The sequence below is a fragment of the Aspergillus aculeatinus genome (assembly GCF_003184765.1).
Source record: "Aspergillus aculeatinus CBS 121060 unplaced genomic scaffold BO66scaffold_29, whole genome shotgun sequence".
In the NCBI taxonomy this organism is placed as follows: domain Eukaryota; kingdom Fungi; phylum Ascomycota; class Eurotiomycetes; order Eurotiales; family Aspergillaceae; genus Aspergillus; species Aspergillus aculeatinus.
Window position 1 is genome coordinate 114,327 of NW_020291498.1, and position 26,779 is coordinate 141,105.

At 54.6% G+C, this 26,779-nt stretch overlaps 8 protein-coding genes across 8 annotated transcripts; 5 read left to right on the forward strand and 3 right to left on the reverse strand.

The window, feature by feature from the left end:
* Nucleotides 1-811: 811 nt before the first annotated feature.
* Nucleotides 812-3,607, reverse strand: BO66DRAFT_324906 (putative cellobiose dehydrogenase; the record flags this gene model as incomplete). Its single annotated transcript, XM_025643850.1, has 2 exons — nucleotides 812-1,372; nucleotides 1,430-3,607. The coding sequence occupies 2 exons, from the start codon at nucleotides 3,605-3,607 to the stop codon at nucleotides 812-814; spliced, it is 2,739 nt and encodes a 912-aa protein (XP_025503072.1).
* Nucleotides 3,608-4,926: 1,319 nt separating this feature from the next.
* gel1 (1,3-beta-glucanosyltransferase gel1) lies at nucleotides 4,927-6,838 on the reverse strand. The gene is made up of 2 exons (XM_025645668.1): nucleotides 5,988-6,838; nucleotides 4,927-5,915 (listed from the first exon to the last, which is right to left on the reverse strand). Exons 1-2 carry the CDS (start codon nucleotides 6,582-6,584, stop codon nucleotides 5,139-5,141), a joined length of 1,374 nt encoding a protein of 457 aa, XP_025503073.1. The 5' UTR covers nucleotides 6,585-6,838; the 3' UTR covers nucleotides 4,927-5,138.
* Nucleotides 6,839-10,332: 3,494 nt separating this feature from the next.
* Nucleotides 10,333-10,944, forward strand: BO66DRAFT_325075 (YbhB/YbcL family Raf kinase inhibitor-like protein; the record flags this gene model as incomplete). Its single annotated transcript, XM_025643858.1, has 1 exon — nucleotides 10,333-10,944. The coding sequence occupies one exon, from the start codon at nucleotides 10,333-10,335 to the stop codon at nucleotides 10,942-10,944; it is 612 nt and encodes a 203-aa protein (XP_025503074.1).
* A 1,967-nt stretch (nucleotides 10,945-12,911) lies between these two features.
* On the forward strand, nucleotides 12,912-14,950 carry BO66DRAFT_392487 (putative GPI anchored cell wall protein (Dan4)). Its single transcript, XM_025647524.1, has 2 exons — nucleotides 12,912-13,792; nucleotides 13,976-14,950. The coding sequence occupies exons 1-2, from the start codon at nucleotides 13,270-13,272 to the stop codon at nucleotides 14,515-14,517; spliced, it is 1,065 nt and encodes a 354-aa protein (XP_025503075.1). The 5' UTR covers nucleotides 12,912-13,269; the 3' UTR covers nucleotides 14,518-14,950.
* A 13-nt stretch (nucleotides 14,951-14,963) lies between these two features.
* pex4 (putative ubiquitin conjugating enzyme (UbcJ)) lies at nucleotides 14,964-15,973 on the reverse strand. Its single transcript, XM_025647525.1, has 2 exons — nucleotides 15,785-15,973; nucleotides 14,964-15,677 (listed from the first exon to the last, which is right to left on the reverse strand). The coding sequence occupies exons 1-2, from the start codon at nucleotides 15,939-15,941 to the stop codon at nucleotides 15,355-15,357; spliced, it is 480 nt and encodes a 159-aa protein (XP_025503076.1). The 5' UTR covers nucleotides 15,942-15,973; the 3' UTR covers nucleotides 14,964-15,354.
* A 480-nt stretch (nucleotides 15,974-16,453) lies between these two features.
* BO66DRAFT_324738 (endonuclease III domain-containing protein) lies at nucleotides 16,454-19,820 on the forward strand (the record flags this gene model as incomplete). The annotated part of the gene is made up of 2 exons (XM_025643843.1): nucleotides 16,454-17,683; nucleotides 18,357-19,820. 2 exons carry the CDS (start codon nucleotides 16,454-16,456, stop codon nucleotides 19,818-19,820), a joined length of 2,694 nt encoding a protein of 897 aa, XP_025503077.1.
* Nucleotides 19,821-20,440: 620 nt separating this feature from the next.
* On the forward strand, nucleotides 20,441-23,369 carry BO66DRAFT_103583 (putative DNA helicase). Its single transcript, XM_025641773.1, has 6 exons — nucleotides 20,441-20,583; nucleotides 20,641-21,281; nucleotides 21,414-21,446; nucleotides 21,531-22,951; nucleotides 23,007-23,067; nucleotides 23,134-23,369. The coding sequence occupies exons 2-6, from the start codon at nucleotides 20,713-20,715 to the stop codon at nucleotides 23,216-23,218; spliced, it is 2,169 nt and encodes a 722-aa protein (XP_025503078.1). The 5' UTR covers nucleotides 20,441-20,583; nucleotides 20,641-20,712; the 3' UTR covers nucleotides 23,219-23,369.
* A 749-nt stretch (nucleotides 23,370-24,118) lies between these two features.
* BO66DRAFT_310058 (uncharacterized protein) lies at nucleotides 24,119-25,786 on the forward strand (the record flags this gene model as incomplete). The annotated part of the gene is made up of 2 exons (XM_025643272.1): nucleotides 24,119-24,940; nucleotides 24,989-25,786. Coding segments are annotated over 2 exons (1,620 nt in total), but the record flags the coding sequence as incomplete, so codon positions are not given.
* Nucleotides 25,787-26,779: the final 993 nt, after the last annotated feature.

A 26,779-nucleotide genomic window follows, 5' to 3' on the forward strand; every position in this document is an offset into this window, starting at 1 on the left:
TCGGAGGGAAAAGGTCTGGGTTGGGTTGGGACTTGACTTGTTGGAGATCCAAAATTCGAGACCCTGGCGGCGCACAGCTTACAGCTTACAGCTTGCAGCTTGCAGACCATGCTGCACGAAGAGCACAAGTGTGGGAAAAGCTCGAGCCATGGCGGGATGGATGGAGGTGGCTGAGCAGCTTTCCATTTCCTTCAACGGCTTGAAGCACGAGCCAATCTGGGCCTGCGTGATTTAAAAATTGGACATTTCGAAGTGGTGCAGTGGTTGTTGCTTATTTCCCATTCCAAACTTGTCTGGCCACGCCGCACTTTCGGTCGGTCCTCCCCGGTCGGAGCTTTTGCATCATCGGTGCCTCATCGAACCTGCTCCGTGCTCAGCTCGTAGTAAATTGGGACCCTCCGACTGGTTGGAACCAGAAGTCCGTGGCTTGAGACACAGACTCAATCTTGTGAGTGTGAGAGAGTGCGAGAGTGCTGATCTTCGTCCGGTCGGAGAAAGTAGCAAGAAGAAAGACAATCCGCCCAAACATGTGACTTCCTCTCGTTCAATTTCATTCCTCAGGCCTTCCCAGGCCACCCATCCCCTTCCCATTTCCTTTCGCTCTCATCAACTCTTCTCGCATAATACAACCATGACCAGGATGGCTTAATTGCGACTACTTCTACGCTTACTCAATGAGCTGGTGCATTACACATATTCTAATAGTAAATTCGGTCGGTCTAAATACAGAGAATCGAAAGGTAAAGTCTGGCTATATACTGTACATACAACCACAACCACCTTCGACAAGAGAGTCCATCCCCAAACCTATCTAGGCGTAGGTGGGCCAGACAGTGACCGTCGAAGTGGTGGTGGTAACCACAGCTTCGGTCGTCGTTGTCCAGGCAGTCGAGGTCACCCACACGGTGGTGGTCGAGGCACCGGAGCCAGCCTGGGTAGCGACAGCCTTGTGGGCCGTCACAGAGACAGAGCCCGAGAAGCTGTCCTCGGGGTTGGTCTCCTCCTCATCGTCCTCATCGTCGCAATCGGGCAAGTCCTCGTCATCCTCATCCTCATCGGAGGCAGAGGCAGAGCTGGAAGAAGCAGAGCTGGACTCGGAGGTAGCAGTGGCGGTCGCCTCGGCGGCAACGCTGGCAGCGGTAGTCTCGGGAGTCGCCGTCGCAATGCTGACAGCAACCGAGGACTCGGTAGCAGATGCATAATGGGCAGCAGCAGTAGAAGCCGCAGAAACAGCAATGGACGAGCTGGCGGCGCTAACGGTGTCCGTGCCCTGGGCGATGATGCGGGCCACAGCGGCCTCCGCGGCAATCATGACGATCGCCTGGGTGTTACCGGTGGGCAGGTCGGGGTGGATACTGGCATCAACAACATACTAGGAAAACGGTTAGCTCACTGCGCGATGCCATCGATTCCAGAAGGGCATCCTTACCAAGTTCTCGGTACCGTACACCTTGGTGTTGAGATCAACGACCGAAGTGCCGTTGTTGACACGTCCATCGTCAGTGCCGATCTTCGCAGTGCCGACAAAGTGGTCACCGCTGGTCATAAGGTTAAGGATACCGGAGGCAGTCGAGGTTCCGGAGATGGAGAACCCGGAGGTGGAGTTGCTGATGTCGTCGATCAAGCTCTGGAAGAAGCGGGTGACAGCTTCCTTGTCTGCGGCAGTCTGCAACCAGGGGTCGGTCTCGAGGGTGGTGGTACCGGAGCTGTCAATGCCAAGGACACCGGTCGAGGTGGCACCGTGGGTCAGGTACAGCTTCATGGTGATAACGCCGTCCGTGCTGGTGCTGCAGGAAGCCTGGTAGAAACGAGTAATGCCATCGGTTCCAACGTTGGAGGTCCAGAACTGAAGACGGTGGCCACCCTGGGTGAGGACACCGGAGCCCTCAGCAAAAAGCTTCTGAACGGCGGCGCTGGGGCCGGGAACAACACTGGAGGTGTTGAAGTGGGTGAAGTTGCTGTTGGTATTGACGGTGATGGTGAACATGGGGTGGTCACGAAGGTTCTGGCCAACGGGCAGGTTGATCCACTCCGAGGAAGGAGGGAGGGTGATGCCAGTGTTGCCGCTCTTGACAGTCTGGATCTGCTCAGTGGGGCCAATACCGGAGTTGAACAAGATGCGAGGAGTAGACATGGAACCGGCAGCAAGGACAACCTTACCACCAGCATTCAGGTTGATGATCTCGATGCCACCAGAGCTGGTCTCGACCTCGACACCAGTAACGCGGGCGCTGCGGCGTACAAGACGGCGGACCTTGGTGCTCGTGCGAAGGCTGAAGTTGTCAAGGTCCTGGACCAAGGGGAGGTAGGAGCGGACGGGACCAGCACGGATACCATTGCCGACATCCCAGGAGGGGTAACTGTACACCATGTGCTTCTCGTTGGGCTGCTTCTGGGAGTCAACAGACTTCCATCCAAGACCCTTCAGGAAGCCGGACAGAACAGTGTACATGCCCTGGTCGTACCGCTTGCCGTCGGCAGAGGGAAGAGTGCTACCGGGGTTGAGCGCGTAGAGACGGTTAGCGGCCGTCTCGATGTCCTTCCACTTCCAGCCGGTGGGCCACTTGTCGTCGAAATCGGCCTCCTGGGGGTGGATGAAGGATTCGGCGTTGACAATGGTACCACCACCGAGAACACAACCGGCCATACCCGCCGTATCGTCGCAGAGGTAGTCGCCCATCAAGTTGAGGGAGGTGAGGGAGCTGCCGAGGGCGGGGATATCGAAAGGAGTCATCGAGGAGTTCCACGAAAGAGCATCGGTCGCACCCAGCTCCGTGGTCGGAGCCACACCACGCTCGATCAGCAGAACCTTCTTGCTGGTCTCGGCCAGACGCTCAGCGGCAACGATACCGGCAGCACCGCCTCCGACAACGATGTAATCATAGGTCGTGTTCGAGACCGTGGCGACGACACTGGCCGAGGCACTGGCAGAAGGGCTGGTAACCGAGGCGGACGCAGAGGCAGTGGATGTGCTCGAGACGGCCTTCGCAGCCCAGGTGGCGTAGCTAGACGACTTGGCCTTGGACAAGTAGACTTCGAAGCCACCGTAGCCGGCTCCGTGGAAAGGCATGGCAGAAGAATCGGAGGAGGGGGTAGTAGGGCTGGTCGTAGCGAGACCCCAGCCGAAGTAGTAGGTGTCTTCGGTGGCGCCGAAGGTGGTAGGCTCGCCGAGAATGCAGTTCTCGCACAGGAAGGTATAGGTGAGGAAAGTGCTGTTGACGGAGGTTCCCTCGGGAATTTCGAGAATGCTGGCATCACCGCTGTAAACCTCGGGGCTAGAGTAGGCACTGGTCTCGCGGAGAGTTCCGACAGCAGAATCGCCGTTGGCCCAGGCTGCGATGAGGAGAGCCTTGGTCATAGAACCGGACATACTGACACCACCCCATCCCTTAGAGCTGTCGAGAGGCACACTCAGCTGACCGATGAAGCTCTTCTCCACGGTCTCGGGCAGCGCAATACCGAAACAGAAGCCCGTATCAGAATCGCACCATCTCTGGAAGTCCATGCCGGAAAGCGAATCACTGTAGGCGGAAGTGGCGGTGGCTGCGGCGGAGGCACCGAGCGCGGAGCTCAGGGCCACAGCGCCGCTAAGAATGTAGGAACGCATCTTGAAGCGAATTGTTCGAAAGAGAAGAACGAGCAAAAGATGCGATAGACCAGAAAGGGTCGGAAAGTTACCTAATCAAAGGTGAGAAGAATGAGATAGAAACCTTGAGGGGGAAAGCTGGCCCAGCAGCAACCCGGAAAAGAGTGGCGGCAAAAAAGAGATTGCCAGAAGAAAAAGAAAGAAAAAACAAAAGAAGGACCGAAAAGAATGAGAGAGAATGGATTGAAACGTTTGAAAGCCGGTGGAAGTCCAATTCGAGGGGGACCACGGCATTCATATAGAATCCTCCTCGAGGCCGACGTGGGGACAGGGCCGGCCATCGTGTGAGGAAAGCGGAGGCGTAACGGTGATTGAAGGGAGGTCAGAGGATAAGACTAATGCATTGAAGATATTGATTGTGGACACGCATGCCCACCTCGAAGGCGTCTAGTCTGCTCCCTTCCAGCGATATGGCCGTCTAGAACCCAGGCTGTGAGTGGCTTCGAAGCAAAATAAGCAATATCCGGCGGGCCCTGGGCGTTTCTCGGAGAGCGGCGGTGGAGTGGGACATGCCAAGCATCCCTAGTCGGCGTGTGTTTCACGAGCAGACATCGGTGGTTTGAGCGTTATAGCACCCCTGTGCCTTGGAAGAGCCAAGCTCATCTATGTCAAACAGATTCCTAGCAGGAGTTCGCGCCGGAGTAGATTGATCACAAAACCCGCGTCGCCTATTGGCCTCTCTAGGCGTCGGATGAATAATGAAGGTCCCCAGTGGGTGGAAGACAGCCCCCATTGTCGACAGGCCGTTCCTACCAAGTCATGATATCGGACAGGTATAGTGACGATGCCAAGAGCTGTCTTATCACCTTAGAGGCTTGGAGTATTCCCAACTCCAGTCGTTGGTGCCTAAGGGGGAAGGGGGGTTTGTCTGTTTAGCAAGGCGACTGCAAGCACCTGGACCGGAGGATGGACAAGATCAAACCATACCTGATACTCTGTTCGGGTTTTGAGAATGGAATTGCCGGTTCTGGCCGCCGGGATGATATCGTAAGTGAAGCGTCCTGCGGAATCCTGAGACAAACAAAGTGTCAGAGAAGATGGATGGCGGAAGACGGAGAGAGGAGGAGTCTGGAAATTACTCTAGTCCGCAGTGACTCGGGAGGGGAAATCTCGGTCGGCCTCCGGGCGGGTCCCACCACCAGGCAGCTGAGCCGCCCAACCGGCGATAGGGTCATACTCATCAATTTCCTCGATAAATCATTTCATTACTACTCTACATGCAGAGAGACGTGCGCTAAAAATGAAGGTACCAAACAACTGTACAGCTGCCTTCAATATCACTTCGTTGGCAACCCACATCCGCCATCTGCCCTGCTAGCAATCGGCTATCGTCAAATACAGTGCTTCGACCAATCTGGCTGCATATTGACTCTAAAGAAGACAAAAAAAAGAAAAAGAAAAAAAAAAAGAGAAAAGGGTCCGTCGGAAGAAGAAAAGGGCTTTCGGTGAGAATCGACAAGCATGAGCAAACATGCACTGGTAGATGAACTATTTAAACAAGAACCATGCCAGCTCCGAACAAGGTCGACATGACAGTGACCAGGCCCACAAGAACAGGGGTCATGGTCAGGTGGGGCACGTGCAGGCCAGCAGCAGCACCTGGAGAGCTGGTCGAAGTCCCGCTGCCGGAAGAGCTGGAGCCACTGCTCGAGGAGGCAGAGCCAGATCCAGGCGTGGCGGTGCTGGTAGAAGCAGTTCCAGCGTTCATGCTACCAGAGCCAGAGAATCCAACACCCTTGCCGGCACCCTCGGTCATGTACTTCTTAGCGGGCTCGGGAATGGCAGGAAGAGAGTCATTCTCAACATCCCAGTTGGGAGAATCCTTCGCAGGGCACGGGTTGGCGCCTCCAGTCTTGTTGTAGCCACCGTCGCCAGTGGGGCTCTTGGTCTTGGCCAGAGCAGACTTGAGAGCATCGTAGTCATCCAAGGTGCTGACCTTGCCGTCCTTGATCTGGACGAGACCGTAGTTGCTGGGCTCCTCCGAGTACTCGTAGACGAGACCACCGGAGTAGACGCCGGTCATGTCGGTGCTGTACAAGGAGCTGACCTCCTCGAACTTGCGGGTGTTGGTGTTGCAGCCGTACTCGGACAGGAAGAGAGGAAGACCGTATCCAGTGAAGTTCTTGACCTTCTGGTCCCAACCGGAGGTGGTGAAGGAAGACGGGTCGCACCAAGAGTAGTCGTTGAAGGCGAAGAAATCGCTGCGCTCATCGTCGCTACCGCAGTTCATGTACTGGGCCATCTGGAGACGGTTCGTGTCGATATCGGCCTAGAGAGACAAATTCCAGGTTAGTCTTTCCGTGTTTTTTTCCTTTCCTTGTGATATGACGTGACTACATACAGCAGAGTATCCGACAGGGATCTCACGGTACTTGCGGCTGCGGATGTACTGGCGAAGATCACGCGTGACGGCCTTAACATAGGGAGCAGCACTCGACGAGGGACCGTCGTTGATGACCTCGTTTCCAGAGAAGAAGGCGAGGGTGTTCTTGTAATTGGCGAACTTGTCGACCGTGGCGAAGATGTACTGGAGATAGACATCGTTGTAGGAGGGCTTCGGGTCGGCACGGTTGAGAGAGTACTTGGGGGTGTTGACGTCGAGAACCAGGTAGATGCCAGCATCTGCCAGAGCGTTCATGCACTCGTCGTGATCCGCGGAGTTGTCGACGGAGTAAACACGGATAGTGTTCAAGCCGAGCTCGGTGAACTTGGCGATGTCGCGCTTGCAGCCTTCGGCATCGGCAATGGGATCGGCCAGCTTGGACGAGCCACCGGGTTGGTAGTCGACACCACGGATGTAGAAACGGTCGTCACCCTTGAAGAAGGCATTACCCTTGACGGTGATGGGAGTCACGTCGTCACGGGCCTTGAGGTTCGGAGCAGCCAAAGCGGTGGAGGCGCCCAAAGTGATGGCTGTCGCGATAGCGTAGCCCTTCATGTTGATGGATTATGTGAGTCGAGGTGCTTTGATGGGAGAAAACAAGGCGGATGGTGGGTGAGTCTCGGGAACGAATGGAGACCTGCTGTGTAACAGAGTATGATATAGTTGATGGGAGGGTAGAGCTTGGAAGAATTGGCGGCTATCGAAAGCAGGCGAGAAGAGGTCAATAAGATTGAACGAGTGACTTGAAATGGGGAGAGAAAGGAAAAAGAAAAAAAAAAAGCGAACGATTGAAGGGATAGTGGAGGAAAGAACCCAAGGCAGGGGAAGAAGATGATGGGGAGAGAAGAGAGAGAAATCGAAAGAGTAAGGAAGGGGGTGGTGGTGGTGCAGGGTCGAAGGACCCTTAAAGGGTAACTGAAGAGCAGACACCTACACTGGGCAGCCCAAGGCAGGCAGTGTCAGCCATCCACTCCATCCCTGAGCCGTCTGCCCCATACAAAGATTCAAAACAGTAAGGATAACCCAGGTTGCCACAAAGAAGCGCGTGTCACACAATGTCTCCATTGCCTGGATTGCCGGATGAGGCAGCCAAGGGATTTCAGTATGTGTGGGAAATTGCTGGGCGGGTCTACCGGATGCCTATCAGCTGTCTCGATCGTCAGATCGCCCCCAGCGCAGGACTGTACTGCAGGATCAGGGTCCAGCCAGGGACGGACTGGACTGGACTACCGGTATACATAGGACAGCAGAGTGGATTCCATTGTGTGCAACGGTTTGTTATTTTCTGGTGAAGATGTGAATATTGAAGAACATTAAATTGAATTGATGTTTTTCTTCTGGCGAATTTCTATATCTGCTGTGTCTTTTTCAATTACTAGGTACAGTACCAATTGAGTCGACCATGACATCCTTGTACCTGGGAAGGGCGCAAAGAATGGATGGAGTGGAGATGGAGCCCTGAAAAGCCCTGAACCCCGGCCGGGCCAAGGAAAGAAGGAGGGGCCCCCAGTGGGTCCAGCCACAAATCCAGTCCCTGGGCGGGAAAGAAAACGAAGTGAGACCCCTGCCTTGGCTTGACATATTGCACTGTACTGTACACAGTGTGTACTGTACTTCCACACCCTGCAAAATAGGTTACTCAGTACTCAACTGTCGATTCAGCACTAACGACCAGATCAAAGAATTCAGCCTCTCCAAACATACTATACTATGTGTAATCATGTTAACGTATAAGAAGGGGAGGATCCCCCCTCTCTCTCAAGCACTTCAGGGTACCGATCGATGCAGCCATCCCGTTTCCCTGCCGTGCGAAAGCAGATCATCTCCGAGCTGGTTTGACTCGAGGATTGGTTCCTTCCTCAGCATGTCTGACCTCCCCCTTCTCTTTTCCCTTGTGGTCTCCCCAAATACCTCCCTCCCTCCGTCGATGGCCGAGCAAACGCCCAGAAGAATAGGCTTTGGGGGGGTTACGACGACTCTGTATCCTGTCTCAGAGCCCTCAAGGCTTTGCCTGTGCCATTCGTTGGATGGAGAGCAGGTATGGTCACCCAGCCAAGAAGCAGCAGCTGAGACATGCCAACACAACACCCAAGATTCCCTTCCTTCCCCCATCCACTCAACCCACCCTCCGCTAATTTTAGGCGCTCCCCTCGCTAATTTTAGCCAACCGACTCATTTCCCTGCATTTACGTATGAAGAAGAGCCAAGTTTGATCTCCCTTTCGCTCTTTGGACTGGTAGAGGATGAGTTCAGTGATTCTTCTTGTGCCACAATTGACATCTGTATGTCTGTATGTCGGGAAGGGACCATTATCACTAGATCCTTTGATGATGCACTTAGAGTAGGAAAGTAAATCACAGGAGCAGAACGCGTGCGTCAAGATAAGATATCTTTTCTATACTTCAATTTACAATGTACATACTTCAACATAACTTACTCGTACTCTCAATTGCCGAACCGAATGCTCTGCCTATGTACTGTAGGAGGGATCCCTCCGAACCCGGTCGGGAGTGGTACCTTCTCTACTCCCTCAACTCTTCAACCCAATTCAATCCAACCCACAAACAAAAACAATCTCAGATAATCCCATCCACAACCATAAATACTAAAGCTTACACTTCCAATCCCTCATCACCCAGGGGGAAAAAAAAACCCACCCTATCCCCTCCATCCCCAACCCAAACACAAAAACCCTAACACTGACGTCAACGCACAGATCGAAGCACGGTCCCACCAACTCTCGCTCTAGACCCAATTCCCCGCGACCGGTAACCGTACCTGTCTATCCATCTATCTGATCCATCCCCTTAACCGAGCCCAGCCCGACCGACCGTCCAACAAAACAAGGAGTTCTCCACAAAAACCAACCCAAGAACTCAGGAGGTTGAGTACCGCTCACTGAGCGAAATCTCCACGGGGGGTGGATAGCTCGCGTCAAAACTCATATGCGGAATCCTTGGCCGGAGATTTAACGAGCGCGGCGGGACTCGGCTAGTCGGTCGAGACCGTCTCGGCGGGGTGGGTTGCCATTTGATGAAGTTTGGGGGTCTTGGGGGGCCGAGGGAGGTTTAGGCAGCATGTTTCTGCTTGGTTCTTGGGTTTGGTTGTGTTTACTCTTGGACTTGTGGGGGTTTGGTGCCGGTGAGGTTTGTATGTTCACATGCGAGGTGAAATATATATCTAGTTAGCTAGATAGGAGGCAAGGTTGGGAATTTGGTGGATTAGTAGGGAATGATACGTGGTATACCTCACGGAATTAATCCCATGGTTCTCTAGAGGATATGAAGTCCTTCAAGCCGCCCGGTCGCGCACAAATGAATCAGGAGTGGAGCGAGCGTATGCTGCCTCGGACCACATGAAATCGATCCATCATGCTCGGAGCCCGCGGACGGGACTTACCTGGTCCTTGACACTTCTAAGGTATTGCCAATGGGCCAAGACATGCGCTAAGAGCATGCTTTGAATCCATTGAGGCGCAGACGGTCGCCAAGCTGGGATAGAGCTCGACAGCCGAGGAGCATGGGTTTGCCAAAGTCGCCGGGTGAAACGATGTGAACTATACTGATAGTTTATTGACTCGCGAGCGGAAAGGGGGCGGGATTGTTCTAGGCGATGCTGTTGATGGCAGCCTAATATGCTATGTATACTGTTGTACTGGGGCTCGGGTAGGCATCTATATATGCTATGTCGGCCAATGGCTGGAGGGTTTGTACTGCACTTTCCTCAGCTGTTGCAGTCAACATGACAGTCTTATGATCAAGCGAAGCGACTCACTCGCAGTACTACTTTGTTCATAAGGGATACTTATCCTCGCTTGCTTGCCTGCAAAGAACACCCAGAGGAAAATGAAGGATGTAATGCACTGGCTGTTGTTGGCGGTCCCCTGAGCTGCTCAGCACCGACTGTGATGGCAAAGGCATCCTGCCATTTTTGGGGCAGCTGCAGCATGATCTAGCAGGCAGGACCAGCATAGTACTCACCTCACTTGGAAGATGCAGGCTCGGTGCTTGCTCTTCCAACTCTCACTACGTGGCGGCTGGCTCTTTCCCTGAGGACTTCCTGCACCTGAGGTTCAAGAGGCAGGAGAATGCCCACGATATGGCCACCGAAGCCCGACAACCTCCCCCAAGAGAGCGTCCAGAAGAGCAACAAAAGTATCCTCACCTCGCCAACCACATAATTTCGATCATTCTTTCTCATCATCCGCTCAGCTTGTACCAGCTCATACCAGCTCAAACGAGCAAGCAAGTGTGAGTGGCCTCCAAGCACCCAGCATGTACTGCAGACACTGACAGCACACCAGATGCATTACACCACCTACCCCCTCATCTGGATCACCCTCCTCAGCACCGTCTGGTGTCAATGGTCCAAACTCTTCATCAGCCAGCCAGCCTTCACCAACCACCCGTGGCCCTCCATCCTCCTCGAATCACCCGAGTTCGGCCCCACCGGCTCCTACCTTGACATCGACCACACACGCGAGGGCGCAGGCAACTTCCCCGCCCTGTCCTGGCCCTATCCATCCGGCACGGCCGTCCAAGAGTATATCCTCCTCTGCGAGGACCCCGACTCCCCGACCGCCGAAGCCGTCATCCACGGCCTGTTCTATGGGATCCATCGCGCGACAACCGGGGTGCAGAACCCGGATTTCTTCCTCGACCAGTCGCAGACCGAGCCGTTCATGCTGCGGGGTGGATTCAAGTACGGCCAGAATGGAGGGAACGGCGTGTATTTCGCCCCGCTGGCGCCCCGGGGCCAAGGGCCGCATCGGTACTTCTTCGAGCTGGTGGCACTGAACGAGACCTTGGACCAGCAGGGTCTCAGTTCGCCGGCGAAGATTGAGGAGATTATGCGCGCGATCGAGGGGAAGGTGGCGGGATGGGGCGCTTGGATGGCATTGTCTCAGAGAGCTTGAAGCATGATGCGAATCGGATGGAGATCGTTATCCGTTGTTGTGTTGCACAGTGTGCTTTGAGTCGTTCATCGTCATCGTCGTTGTTGTGTTTTCATGGATACACCCGCAATCATTTGTAACACCCGGAGACAGGCATTGGGAGCACCTGCAATCAAGAAAGTGGTACGACCACAGTTCACTCGATGGGCTTCGCTCTGATCTTCACTTTCATGTCTTACATGGAGTAGTCGTGGACGTCATCGTCGAAAGTCGGCATTCTTTCTGCGTCGACTAGGACCGGTTAGCTTCGAATCGTCCGATAATTATAGTATGGACTATTGAGCCGAACGACCCGACTTTGGCTTCATTCTTGACCGTTTGGTCGAAAACAAACTTCTGTTCGTATTGTGTCTGGTAGAAGAGGCAAAATGACTGCCCGGCTGTCTCCAAGATTAGCACAAGGATAGGGGCGCTAGTCCAGTCCCGGTAAGGGTCAGCCTCACTGCGCTGATTAGAGCCAATCAGAGATGGCCACTAATGCTTACGCTGCCCAGAATAGCAGATCTGATCCAACTGAGCTAGCCGTTCTGGGACTAGGGCCGAATCTAATAAGAGCTAAGCCCCTTTAGCCCTTCAACGGATGCGGAGGGGGGTTTCGGCGCTCGGGAAGCTGTAACAATGACAGCCGGTCTGTCGATACTGCAAGGTGAAGAGGCATCAAATGATGCCTCAGAGAGAATCAATTTGATGACAAAGTGAATGGTCCTTGATGGAGTTCAAAGAAAGGGAGCAGTTATTGGTGTAGGTGGATACCTAGCAATCGACAGGTACCAGAGATGGCCAGGCACACTCCCTTGGCAAATTGGCCACCTGGATGGTAGTGCCGATAGTCCGCGAACGGTGGCAGAGGAACGGACCAAGTGGCCCAGTTCGGGCTTCCTTTTCCCCCTGGTGCCTGATAGACCCAGCACAAAGACTCCTGTGCTGAAAGAAAAAAAAAATCCATACTGAATACTTTGCCCCAGAGCTCAATTCTTTGTCCTCGGTAGAAATATCATGTGGCCAACTCCGAGGTCTTGATGGAGATGACTGCTCGGTTGTGAAGAGTAAGGTGGGGTAAAACCGTAAAAGCAACACGACTGATCTCATGGTGTTGTCATTATTCTGCTTATCGACCTGGAGTTCTTCGGATTTGTCTCAGCGGTCGGGATCGTCCGCTCCAGTCTGACTGGCCGCAACAACTGAAACATTCTTCCCTTTTCAAGCCAGTGAGGTTAAATTCAATGCCGACTGTTCGCAATGACACCATGACACCAATCATCAAAACAGTCTGCCTGCCAATCAGTGTCTGTCCGGGGTGGTATACACACAGATTGTGAGACACACAACCAAAGCCAAAGATGCATGGCTGCCGTCTTACACCCTCTGTGTAGGTAATAAAATCCAGGCGAGCTGGTGTGTGCATTGGCCCAATTGCCTGTGTTCGCGGCTGACGGTGACCTCGTACAATCGGTCGAGAAGCCATGACTCCCACGGATTGCATCCGGATACTTTTGTTGCTTTTTTAAGGGCATTTTATCGCGAGCGGAGGGGATAGGCTATGCATCGCCGCACTTGGGTAGAACCATGGTGCAAGATGCATCTGGGTAACCTTGTTCCTTTCTCTGTCACTCCCTGTTGTTAAAATGCCTTTGCTTCCTGGATGTTGTTTGCTTCGTCCTTTCTTTCTATGATGATAACAAAAAAAAAATAAGGCACCATCTTGTATTTCGATCTTCTAGCGTCTTTCCACTCGTTGATCCACTCACTCACTGGCTCCGCAAGTCCGAGCTAGACCTGCCTTGTTTTTTCTTTAGTACGTATTCTTTTTTTTCCTGCTCTTTCTAGCCTGCCTGGCGATCGAGGTTCTTTTTTTTTTCTTTTCTTTTCTTTCTCTTCTTTTGTCTGCTACTATTTATTCACTGGCGGCGCAGCAGAACAAGCCTTGTCGGCCATTTGTTTCACTCTCATCTCGGGTGGCTTGCAGTTAATCAATCAGCTGCCAACCGTTACTATAATCAATTATTGCCAGCCCACTGTTGCAGGACGCACCACACGCACCGTCCTGTAACTACTCAGCCCAGTACACCTACTCATACTTAGCAACCTGCCTGGCCTCTCTCTTCCGCTTCCGTCTCCTTCCCCTCTTCATCGACCTCCGAGTATTACCCTTTTGGGAACTCCAACCAAGTGAACGACCACTTTTTCTCTCGCTTCGATCCCCTGAACCTTCGTTTCTTCCACTCCAACTTCAAAAAAACATTCCACTCGATCAATAAAGACGTTGAAATATCCAACTGAGGCGCCATGGCGTTGTCAACTCGCCTGCTCCAACTGCTTCTCCTATCCCTGATCGCCTTATCTGCGATTGCAGCCCCGGCCGCCGATCAGTCCGAATCCGACACCCCGTCGGTCGCCGACAGCATCGAAGAGACCTCCCTCCACAAGGCTCTGCATCTGTTCCAGAGGTTCAGCCACGGCATCTTCCAGTCTGACGAGGAAGCTGCCGCAGCTCTCCAGCAGGATGATTCGTCGTTGGCGGACCACTTGAACCTGGTCAAGCGAGCGGATGGCAACTCGACGGCTGCGGTAGAGACGACGAGCCAGGCCTCGGAGCCGGCAGCGACCACTTCTGCCGCCGCGGCAGCGACCACCGCTTCGCAGGCTGAGAGTTCCACCAGCAGTGCGCAACAACAGCCCACCACTACTGCTGCGGAAACTACCGCCGCTCCTACGACCACTGCTGCCCGCACGACCGCTGCGAGACCTACGACTAGCTCTAGCAGCAGTGAGTCCAGCTCTAGCAGCAGTGAGTCGAGCTCTAGTAGCAGTGAGTCTAGCTCCTCGTCTCCGTCCACGTCTTCTTCTTCCTCTTCTGCCTCTACGGCGACCACCTCGTCGACCTCCTCATCCTCCTCGTCGTCTGCCACGGCGACGTCGACCTATACTACTTCTACTTCTTCGTCCACTTCGTCCACATCTTCGTCCTCGTCCTCTTCTCACACCACCGCAGCTAGTACCACGATCCCCACCGTCGCGGCCACTACTACTACTACTACTACTACCTCTACTTCTGCTACTTCCACTACCACTAGTACCACTTCATCCAGCTCACATACTACCGCAGCTCACACGACCTCCACCACCTCAACAACATCCACCACCTCGACCTCCTCCTCGTCCTCCACTTCATCCAAATCCACATCCGCCACCTCGACCTCCACCTCAACCTCCACCACCCTCGAGACCACCACCTCCACCTCCACTACTTCAACCAAGGACTCCCAAACCACAGACGACAGCTCTACCACCAGCGCCAAGACCACTCCCTACACCTCCACCTACAAGATGACCACCACGCTGCCCAACGGCCAGCAGAGCACCGTCACTGCCATCACCGTCATCCACCCGACCGAGACCGCCCACGAGGTCGCCACCGGCACCCGCGGATCCCCGAGTCTGCAGACCGACAACGGTGCCGCGACCGCGCACGGTCTGGGCCGGGAGCTATTCGTGATGGTCGGTGGAGCGGCCGTGGTGGCTATGGCTTTGTAAAGATGAACAACTCCCAAACCATCCGAATACTATTTTTTTTTTCTCCCAGCAAATGCATTTTCCGGCGTTTTTTTGTTTCCCTGCTAGCTTTTCAGCTGCCCCCATGATACCTCTCACCATGTTACGATCCTTTTGATGCAAAACAACACACGTGAATGTGAACGTGAACGTGAATCTGGCAAAGCATACATTACTTGTTCATTTAGCTCGGCGTATTCCCACATTTTGTCTCTCCTTTAGCGCATTCTGATTTTTTTCTAAACATCTGGGGTGGGGAGGAGAGGAGGGTTGAGGGGGTGGATGGATGGATGTTGTTCAAAGCATGTGCATACTCTAGACAGGTTGTCTTCGATCATTGACCCCCGGGAGTTGCAAAAGTGACTCCTGGATCACGGATCATTCGGACATAATTTGAGACTGTTTTGTTCTCTCAGTTGTTTCAGGCTATGGATAGTTGGTAGTGCCTTCTGAAAAATGGGTATTGTTTTGAACGCAACAACATGGCTCTAATCTGGTGAAATGACTTGCCCTACTTGCTTGCTGTCACTGTGCACGTGATGGGTAGGCTAGCTAGGTACCTACCTAGTAGCTAGCTCTGTACAAACCTACCCCATAACAAAAAAGTATTGATAGGTCTAGATGTAGGTATAGACATGGTGATAATCCCCTCCCTCTTATTTCTTTGTGTCCCCTCACCCGGAACGGACACGGTTTGATGATCCATAAAGACGCGCCGCATCTCGGTTTGCATGATGCGATCATTCAACCTAGCCACTCACCTCCTGAACAACGAGTATATACCCCAAACAACCTCCCTCAGTCCACGCGGTATATTGTCTACTTTGGCATCCACCGCTCCTCCTCCGTCCAGAACCGCACCACACTCTCCCACGCGGGGATATCGCCGTCGCGCAGCAGGGCGGCGACGTCGACGTTGAGCGGCGATTCCGGGCGCGGATCCGTCAGCAGCTGGTGGATGGCGCTGAGGGTCGAGGAGAGAGTGTAGACGGGGCTCCAGTGCTCAGTCGTCAGGAGGGTGAGGCAGATCTCGCCGGTGGTGAAGGAGATGTTGGGGTGGCTGATGCGGGTGGTGAAGCGGATGGTGGGCGGGGTAAGCGGGTAGGATGGGGGAATGGTGATGTGGAGGGACCAGAGGCCGCCTATTGAGAATCTTAGATTGTGTAAAGGTTGTGAGGGGGAGTTGAGTGAGGGCTGTCGGAAAGTACGGAGGGGCGCGGGGGAGAGGGAGGAATGGGGGTTTGCTTACCTTCGTATGGAGTGCCCTTCACACCTTTCAGGACGGCTTCCCAGTGGAGGAGATCATCCTCTTTGATGGGCCCGAGATGCAGAAGAGCTTCATTGGGGTTGTTGGTGTAGTCCTTCAGTTCCCGGAGGAGACGCTGGGTGGTGTTGTGCGTTGCCATTGTCTCAGCTTCTCATGTGCAGAACGAGCTGCTGCTGGCTGCTGGCTGGCGTGGTTGGCGAGTGGTGAGTGGCTGGAATGCGGTGGAATGCTCGGCGTCGCTGACTGAGCGTCGCTGACTGAGCGAGGGGTTTGCCCTTGGTGCGTGTGGAGGACGTGTGAAATTGACCGTGTTTCTTTGAAAGGGAAAACAAGTCTCTGCGATCGCTGCGTGTCTCTCCAAAACAGTCCCTCACCAACAGACACATTCCTTCAGGATGTGACACAGCGGGTGGCTGGCACTGCACTCAAATGGAGTTGAAGCGGAAAGAAAATACCGAGGCTCAAGTCGTGGGTCTTCCCCATTCAGTAGCGCCGGGTGCCAGTCTTCTTCCCGTGGTCTTGACTGCGCATTCCTTGGACTGATGGGGCCCTAACAAATTTTATTGATGCTTAGCCACCGTCTTTTCATGTGAAATCGAAAACGACATCCATCTTTCATCGTTTATCTTGATAACCAGCAGCTTTACCTCCATGCGCACCTCTCGCACAGCCAAGGAGACGGCCAGAGTCGTTCAGGCCCTGTCGCCCCCTGGCCGTCGGCAAACACGCAGCTCATCGGCTCATGCCAGTGTCCTGCGCAGTTTTGCCTTCAACGGTGGCTCCAGTGCATCTGCGTCTGCATCTGTGCCTGCGTCTGCGGAGGCAGTGAGCGACGATGATGACACGTCGTCGCTGTCATCGGTCCCAACTGTCGATATCGAGGATATCTTGGAGCCCCCTGCCAAGCGGCGGAAGAGCGCATTGAGCGCCCCTTCAGCCCGCGGCTCGCGGAATCGTTCTGCGCGCACGCCTGCAAATGCTACCCAGACATCCCTCAAAGTTGAAACCACTGTCAAAGAGGAGGTCTTCGAGAAGCCTGCGGCCAGATCCCGCCGCCTGCCTGCCCGAAAGGTCAAGGTCGAGGATGGCACCTACACGGTAGAGCCTCCGTCCAACTGGGAGACCATCTATACCACCGTGAAGAAGATGCGCGAGGACAATCCGACCGCCCCAGTCGACACTATGGGCTGCGCTGAGCTCTATTGGCGTGCGTCGTCGCCTCGAGATCGCCGCTTCCAGACCCTCATTGCTCTGATGCTGTCGTCGCAGACCAAGGATACGGTGACGGCCGTGGCCATGCAACGATTGCACACAGAGCTTGGGGATGGACCTCCAGTTGCCATCAAGGCCGAGCCCAACGACGACAACTATGATAGCAAGGCACTAGAGCCTATGCAGGACAGCACTCTGAACCTGGAGAATATCTTGGCCGTATCGCCGGAACGGTTGAACGAGCTGATTCGCACCGTGGGCTTCCATAACAACAAAACCAAGTATATCAAAGCCGCTGCCCTCATTCTCCGCGATCAGTATGACTCCGATATCCCGTCGACGCCGACTGAGTTGATGAGCTTGCCGGGGGTCGGGCCGAAGATGGCATTCCTGTGTATGAGTGCTGCTTGGGGCAAGCACGAAGGCATTGGCGTTGACGTTCACGTGCACCGTATCACCAACCTCTGGGGATGGCACAAGACGAAGACTCCGGAGGAGACTCGTAAGGCTCTGGAATCGTGGCTGCCAAAGGACAAATGGCATGAGATTAACAAGTTGCTGGTTGGACTGGGGCAGACGGTCTGCTTACCTATCGGCCGGCGGTGCGGCGACTGTGACCTTGCAGGGACGAAGTTGTGCAAGAGCGAGATTCGAGGAATGGCTTCCAAAGTAAAGAAGACAACGGTATACAAGGCAGAAAGTGGTGTTGCCCCGCAGCAGTTCATTAGTGACGATAGCGGGGGAAGTCCAAAGGTGAAGGTTGAGGCGGAGTGATGGATTGAATGCGGGTCTTTTACATTTCACCTTCTTCACTCGTTGTTGTTGAGGGGTTTCACGTTTGGACTGTTTGGACTGTTCTGTTGTTCTGGTGTTCTGCCCATCAAGTCCGACATCTCCCTATTGCTGTCTCTGTTGACTCTGTCACGCAGTAGGAGGATTTGACGTGACTTACCGTGTTTCCTCTTCGCGTCCGTTCTTTCGCTTTCTCTACACCACATCTCTGCTTCCTCCATACTTCGTCCCCCACCACCCAATTCCCCTCGCCCTTCACACTCCATCTCATATGGGCTTCCTCAAGTAGTTTCAGTCCTGCCTGGCAGTATCTAGGACACAATTTATCTCGACTGATGGAAATCATGGGTCCGTTGATGCCTCCATATCTCCTCTTATCTACCAACCTAAAAGACTACTAACCGTCTGGTTCTGAGTAGCTTCGATCGATGTTCCGGCCGCGATTCTCCCTACCTTTGAGGATGCCTTCTTCACTTTCCTTGAACGTGGATGGATGCTTTCTGCGAACGACCCCGAGAAACAGGCTGCTCAAAGTGAGGTGATTGTCCAGAAACCACGTATCACGTTCATGGATCTCCCGCATGTGGCTCGCGTCAAGATCCTCGAGTATGCTGGACTGCTGCGGAACTGTGTCATAAACTTCCGATACGAGGCTGTACGCAGAAAGCACAATGGCGGTACCTGTCTGAAAGGGGATCATCGTCATTATATTGCTCCAAGTCCAGGGATCTGGATAGAGCGCGACTGCAATCACCCGAAACTGCCTGTCGAGCTCTTCAGTATCTCTCGTGCTACTCGTGAAGAAGCCGGCGCAGTTTTCTTCTCCCGCAATCGGTTTAACGCACCCCTCTCCAGCAGAACTGACTACAATTCCTTTGAATCCTCGTTTGAATGGGGACTCCACCGTCTGCGTTACTTGCACTTGGACCTGAGCCCGAGAGAACACCGCTACCTTAAGCTGGCCGGTGGAGTCCACAGGACGTCTCTACGGATCTGGATCAGCTTCTGCCTGCTGGCTCATTCTAAAATGCACGGCCTAAAGTATTTCAGTATGACATGCAAGGTGCGCGAACTGGAGGTCGCCCAGAGACTCATGCGTGAGATGAATCCATTCCCAGTTCTGCTCCAGTGCGCGTTCCACTTTGGTCACAACTATGAGGAACACACTCAGAAGGTGATTCGCCGTGCTGCCTTGAGAGTGACGAATACTTTGGCAGTCAAGCCTCAGTTTCCGTACTTCCGTCTTCCCCGGGAGATACAGTTCATGATTTTGGAGCTGCTCCTGGTCGACCATCCAGACCCATTCCTCCCAAAGGTGGAGAGCCTGAGAGGTGTCATCTCGCTCCAGGATCGCAAGAAAGCCATGCGACCCAGCAGCTTTCTTTCGATGAATTGCTGCCTGACCTGCTCTCCTGTTGGGGCGATTTGTTTCTGCCGTGGCCGTCACACAGCTTTTTCGACCTCCTGCAGCTGCCTTGAGAGCCCGCTCAACTACTTCCTTGTCAGCCGAGACTTCTATCGGGACGCCCGCCAGATATTCTACTCCCGTAACAAATTCGCATTCCTGGATGAAGACCCGGAGTTCATGCTGCAGTTCCTTAACAAGCTCCCGACCTCAACCACGGAGCTCATGCGGCACCTGATTCTCAAGTTTCCGTCCCACTACCGTGATACTCCTCGCACAGGGCCCCGCTCCAACGAATCGACACTGCTCTGGTGGTCGGTGCTGCGCCGCTTCATCCGCGAGCACTTCAAGATCCCGAACCTGTCATTGACTATTGTGGATATGGGCTGGAAAGGGATGGTTTCCGGTGAGCCCCGGCGCCGTTACCTGAAGAAGCTGCTAGAGGGGATGCTCGAACTTCGAGGACTGCGCGACTACCGTCTGTATCTCTCCGAGAACCACGAACTGGCAAAGGACATGGAAGTGCGGATGCTGGGGGAGATCGTATATCAGCGGGCTCGCGGAGTGGCGCCCTTCAGTGGTCCGAAGAACTCACAGCATGCGCATTGACAATGTGTCTTTAGTGGATATGACTTGATCTTACTTTTCTCTGTGTCTATTTTCTTTTTACCTTGTTGGAACGTGGAGGGAGGGTGGCCGTCCATTATTCAGCACTTCGGAATATCTACTCTAGTTAATAAGTGGAGGTTGTCTGTAACCGAAGGTAATTGTTCATAATAACAAATGAAAAAAAGGCTTTCTTTGCAACCAGCAAATAGATTTTTATTTGCGATCCCTCGTGGCGTCACCGATGCCTTGACCACATCCAGAATAGAATTGAGTGGTCCCTTAGATTGCCCATGGCTGAGGTGGTTAAGATATACGGCCATACTAATGCCATACTACCACTACCCTGGTCAAAAAAGTGTCAACAAAGCGACTCCTACGCCTAAAGCTCTCATAGAAGGATCGTAGCTGAATACAAAGACGCAAACACCCACAAATGAAGCGACTGAATCCAGCTTTCCCTCCCCTACTTCATCCCTTCTGCGACGGCTGTCCGAGGAAGTTGATGACTAATCGCTCCCCTCACGCGGCCTTTCCCCGCAGCCCGCAGCCCGCAGCGTGTTTGCATCATTCTTCAATCCTGCAGCACGCACTTCCTCCACTTTCCTGACCCAATTCCCCAGATTCACTCACCGTTGTGACCAGCAAGCCACCGCAACACACCTTGCTCCGAATCGAGCCCATCGCATCCGAAACAAAACCACAGTCTCTTCCTCCCGCCCAAGACAAACCCAGAAATTTACCACCCCTCACCACAAAAGCTGCAGTGCGCACGCCTACCTACCCCCACCACAGCAAACAACCACACACTGACCCAGCTCAGCTCAGCTCAGCTCACCACCACCCCCTCTCCCCTCTCAGACAAACGCAAACCGTATCTATCCCCCCCTCCAAAATGAAACCCCAATCATCGCCGATCCCCATCCCCGCCTTCGCAACCACCCAGCTCCACCGCCTCAAAACCGAACACAGCCTCGAGATCGCCTCCTCCACCCTCTCCGCCGCCTCCGTCGCCGCCAGCCCCGCCACGCGCCGCACCCTCCAGGCCACGGGCCACGCGCTCACGGGCCTGGTGCTCTCGCAGACGCGCACGGGGTTGGGCGGGCGGTTGGTGGGGGAGTTTGTGCCGGATGCGGCGACTACGTCCTCTAACAGCTCTAAGGGAGGAGGGGAGGGTGGGAATAATGGGAAGGATGATGGGCGGTCACGGCTCCCTGCGCATGGCATTCGGGTCGGGGATGTGGTGAGGTGTTTGGAGATTAGTAATTCTTCGTCGTCGGCGGGGGCGAAGAAGGGGAAGAAAGATGGTGGTGGTGGTAGTAAGGCGCCGGAGGGGGTGGTCACCAGAGTTGGGGAGGGGGCGGTTTGGGTTGCGTTTGGCCAGCAGGGGGCTGCTGCGTCGGCCGGGGGAAAGAAGGAGGAGGATGAGGGAGTGGAGGAGTTGTGGGGGAAGAGGGTTTGGTTGTATGTTTTTTTTTCCCCTTTCTCTCTTTGTTTGTGTGTTTGTGTGTTTGGGTGGTGGGAGGGAGAGGTGAAGAGGATGAGAATTATGGAATGGGATGGCTGACTGACTGGCGATCTTTATGCGGGGCGTAGTGTGAAGCTGGCGAATGATGTTACGTTTCGAAGGTAAGGAGATCTCCTTGGGTAATTCTGGTTGGTTCAAGGGAAAGGAGAGATGCTGACGCGACGACGGCGATGGTGATGATGCAGGATGAACCAGACGATGGATCGGATGGCCAAAATGCAGGAATCCGATCATACTCACTTCGTGCGCGTCGCGTTCGGACATACCACCCCCCTCACACCCGACTACGATGTCTGCAAGGACATGGAGTTTACCGATCCTACGCTCAACGACTCCCAGAAAGAGGCGATCCGGTTCGCGCTGGCGTCGCGCGATATCGCCCTCATCCACGGTCCGCCGGGCACGGGAAAGACGCATACCCTGATCGAGTTGATCGTGCAGCTCGTGCAGCGGAAACAGCGCGTCTTGGTCTGCGGGCCCTCGAACATCTCGGTGGATAACATCGTCGAGCGACTGGTCCCCAAGAAGATCCCCGTGGTGCGCATCGGCCACCCCGCGCGACTGCTGCCGGCGGTGCTGGATCACTCGCTCGAGGTTTTGACGCAGACATCCGAGGCGGCCGGGATTGTGCGGGATGTGCGCCGCGAGATCGACCAGAAACAGGCCAGCATCCGAAAGACGCGGACGGGACGGGAGCGGCGCGCCATCTACGACGATTTGAAGGAGTTGCGGCGAGAGTACCGCGAGCGGGAAACGAAATGCGTGGTGGACTTGGTGCGCGAAAGCAGCGTCGTGCTGGCGACGTTGCATGGGGCGGGCGGGCATCAGTTGCGCGGGCAAAAATTCGATGTGGTCGTGATCGACGAGGCCAGCCAGGCCCTGGAGCCCCAATGCTGGATCCCGCTGCTCCCGGCGTCCAAGGTCATCCTGGCCGGTGACCATCTGCAGCTGCCGCCCACCGTCAAATCAACGCGCGAGCAAACAAAAACCAGCAGTGCGGAGGCGGGGGAGGATCTTTTGCCCGACGTTTCGTTGGAGACTACGCTGTTTGACCGGTTACTGGCCACGCATGGACCCGGGATCAAACGCATGCTCACCACCCAGTATCGTATGCACGAAACCATTATGCAATTCCCCTCACAGGAGCTGTACGAGTCGAAATTGATAGCAGCTGACGCCGTGCGGGCGCGTCGGTTGGCGGACTTGCCATACGAAGTACAGACGACGGACGATACGATAGCACCCCTGGTCTTCTGGGACACCCAGGGCGGGGACTTCCCTGAGACGGCGGAGGAATTGGGGCTAGGTAAGTCAGAGAAACTATTGGGGGAAAGCAAGAGTAATTCGATGGAGGCATTGGTGGTAGGGCAGCATGTTGATGCCCTGGTGGCGGCTGGGGTGCAACCGAACGATATTGCAGTAATTACCCCGTACAACGGACAGCTCGCAGTGTTGTCGCAGATGCTCCGCGAGAAATATCCCGACCTGGAATTGGGCAGCGTCGACGGCTTCCAGGGGCGCGAAAAGGAGGCAGTAGTGGTCAGCCTGGTGCGCAGTAACGAGGCCCGTGAAGTTGGATTTCTGGCCGAGAAGCGTCGGCTGAATGGTAAGATAAGTTCTAGATTAATTGGCGAAGGTCAGCACTGACTAGAGCGTTCCAGTGGCCATGACGCGGCCGAAGCGACACTTATGCATCTGCGGTGATTCGGAGACGATCAGCCAGTAAGTCATTTGGGGGCGGTTGTTGGATTTCGCCGTGATTGCTGACAGACTCCAACTGCATTATAGAGGAAACGGGTTTTTGAAGCGCTGGATGGAGTTTCTAGAAGAACAGGCTGATCTGCGCTATCCCGATGCAGGGACGTTCTTGTGAGAGGCCGCCCGCCAAAGACGAAGTCATAAAAACAATACTGCAACTGCATAATCCTCCGTAATTCGGCCTTGTGCAGCAGCTCCACTCGGCTGAAACAGACTAAATTCACCAATTCGGATGGAGTGACAGCAAAAGTGGTCAGAGCACGCCCGCTTGGCATCCATCATTTGAGAATCAATTCCTCAATTCACCCACCATTAATCAATCGACCAACAACTAAAGTCTGACGGTTTCATCTTCGATTGTGTTGGCACGAGCCGAGGACGATGGATCGGTCGCGATCCGATCCTGCTGATCCTTCTTCACCTCATCATGCTCTTCTGTGCATCTTCTCTGCGTCCACAATACAGAGCCTTGTGTTTAGTCTTCAATCTTGTCAGGTTGGATACTAAAAATACCCCCCCTGAAACGTAAAAAAAGGCCCACTTGGGCACATGCTTGCTTCTCTGCTCCTCTTCTGCCTGCACCACCACCACCACCTCCTCCTCCTCCTCCTCCTCTTCCTTCTTTCTTCTTTGCGTCCACTTTCTCTCCCTTCCAGTCTCTCTTTCCCCCCTCCTGTATTTTGATGTTTGGTTCGATCCACTGTCTCTCATTCCCGTACTGTTTCCCCCACTTGATAGTCTTTCGCTCTCTACAAACAGACTTTATCTCGCGTCGCTCCTTCGTCTCACCATGATTTGAGCGTTTCGGCCGGATCTCCTGCTTCTCCCTGCTGACGGTGGCGCTCTCCCCCGCGGCCCTGTCCGGTCTGTGACTATATACCCGATCGTGTCTTTTCCGTCTGATCGATCATTTTTCTTCATCATCCCACGCGGCAATCCCGACATCCCGACATTCCCACGTGCCCGTGCATCTTATGTTCTCTTCTAGATGTCCAATTTGAGCTCGCATCGGAGCTCCCCATCGCCAGAGTCCGCCATGGCCGACACTTGGGATGACACCGCCCTACCTCCGATGAGTTCGAAACAACTCATCGTCAGCACTCGTCGCGCGCGCCCCGCCGAGACATCACTCTTGTCCAGCACGTTGCGCGGCCCTTCCCGCCAGGGAGCTGTTCCTGTTCCTGCCGAGCCCCCGACCGTGGTTGTGCGCGGTTCCAGTACCCATCGACGCACTGGCAGCACGTTGAAGACCGTCATGCGCAAGATCTTCACCCGCAAGACGCGCGGGGATGAAAGTGTGTCTCCGCCACCACGGGGAGGTAGCACTAGTCCGACTATGGAACGATGCTTGCCGTCACAAGCTCTAACTTTCGGATCTCAACAACAACATCAACACTCCCCTCCGCTGTTTACGCCCTCCAATGGCACGGTCACTTCATTCGCGGAAGCTCTGCAGAAGCTGGACTCGCACCCACGACGGCGTCGGGCCACGCTTCCCAGTCTGATCCTGTCGGATGATGGATCCCGCGGTGCGCTCGAAGCCGCCGTTCAGGGCCGTCCTGTGAGCAAGCGCGGCAATAGTCCTCATGCTAACAGCGATCCTCTTGATGTCTGCCGTCGCCGGGAGCGCCAGCAGCTAAAGCGCCGGTCGCGGAGTGCTGCCGCCCTGCGCGGTCTGGCGCAGGAACACCACCATCTGATGTCGCCTATCCAATGGCGTCGGCGCAGTCTGGAGTCTTGCGCCGCGTCTACCGCCTATGGTGCACCCTCGGAGGTCGACCGTCCACCAACTCGAACTACTGTCGCCAGTGCGCCGGCGCTGCCCACCGAGACTTCGGTTCTGATGGAGGAACCAGCAGAGCCTGAAGGCACTGAGCCCGAGGAGGCCGCCGTGGAACCAGAGGCGGAAGATGAGCCCGAGCCCGAGCCCGAGGATCCGATTCCGACTAATGTCGGCACCCTCGTCACTTCAATGCAACAGGACGAGCACATCACGCTGGAGCAGCGGCTCAACATCCTGGAAGTCAAGATGATCGACCTCGAGTTCGCCATTGCTCGTCTGCAGACCGACCGCAGTGAAAGTCCCGCCGAATCAAGGCAGGCTGCATCACCCGTCAAGCGACATCGTCGCAAACAATCATCGGGGCCGAACAAGATGCCTCCGCCCATCCCTACTCAAGACACACTCCTCCCGGACCGCCCCTCCAGCACAAGCACCCTTCGTCCGAACCAACTCCACCGCTCACGTACCTTACAAGCCCCCTCGTCGACATCCCTAACCGACCACAGCACCATCTCAGTCGAACAGTACAGCGCCTTGGTCATGCTGCTGCGGCGCGAACAGACCGCCCGACGTAGCCTCGAGCAGCAGGTCGCCGGCCTTCGCGAGGATATGGAGCAGCTGACGCAGATGGCGCGTGACTCGATGGGGTTGGGCATGGGGCCGATCTACCCGATTCCGATCTCTGATCTACAGGATTTCCGACGTATGCGGCCAGGTGGCGGGTTGTCGTCGAGCGAATCTTCTCGGCCGGAGACAGTCGGTGTGCCCGGGGAAAGCGACTCGGAGTGGGAACGCAACGAGCTGTCGGGCAATAAACCGCTGCCGGTGAAACCTGCACCGGAGGTGATTTCGTCGCGATGGTCGCCGGGTCGCCGAATGGAGCTGGGTGGGATGATCTGATTGTGGTGGATTCTCCTCTTAACGACTTGTTATGCATGTTTTACTGTATATAGCCGGATTCTGACTTGACAGATCACAGGATGATTTGGAAAAGTTTATGACAGGATTACTTATTACCTAGTTAGCTTTAGTGTATATACTTTATTGATATATTGAACGGACTCAATTTGGAAGTACGATAGTTGAGCTCAGAAAGGTAGAACTTAAGAAGCTTGCTCAGTGTTTCTGTTGGTACGCGACTTAGCACTTGCCAGCGCAACCCAAGCCAAAAAACAGGATACCAAGTAAGTTAACAGACGTCTGTCTATCTTGTCCCTGTACCAGATGTGTCCAAGTAATCGAATGCCTTTGTCTCTGTAGCATATTGTATGGCCCCTTTGCAATTAATTCTTTGTACATCCATCCTCACATCAAAGCTTAGCACATCGATCATTCAACATCGCACAGATCATCCGTAGATTCCTTCACCGGAAGGGCGACTTCCTGTATACCCGCAAGTAACAAAGCCCACATGGACATCAAAGCTCTTTCCACAAAGCCCTTATATAGATCTCGCCCTGATCCGTTCTCTACAGAACTGCTATCTCAACAAGCACTCGGGCCACCCACCATCGCCATCCATCAATCCGCAATGCAGGAACCAAATCCCGACCCGATGCCGATGCCGGAGGGGGGCTATGAGGCACTCGACCTCCTCCTCCTCCCACCGGCAATGCTAACCCTGGAGGATCTCGATGCTCTCCTCCCCCCCGCACTAACTCCGGACGAGGATCCATTCCCTGATCCATGGGATGCCGATGCCGATGCCGATGCCAATGCCATTCCAGCCATTCCAGCCATCACCCTGGATCCTCCATCATCACCAACCCCCCCCCCAATCCAACCCCCACCCCCAATCCCAACCCCAGCAACCCCATCCACCCTCTTGCTACCCCCTCCCCAGCATCGCCACCGCAATCACCACCGCAATCCCCCCCAAACCCCAAGAATAAC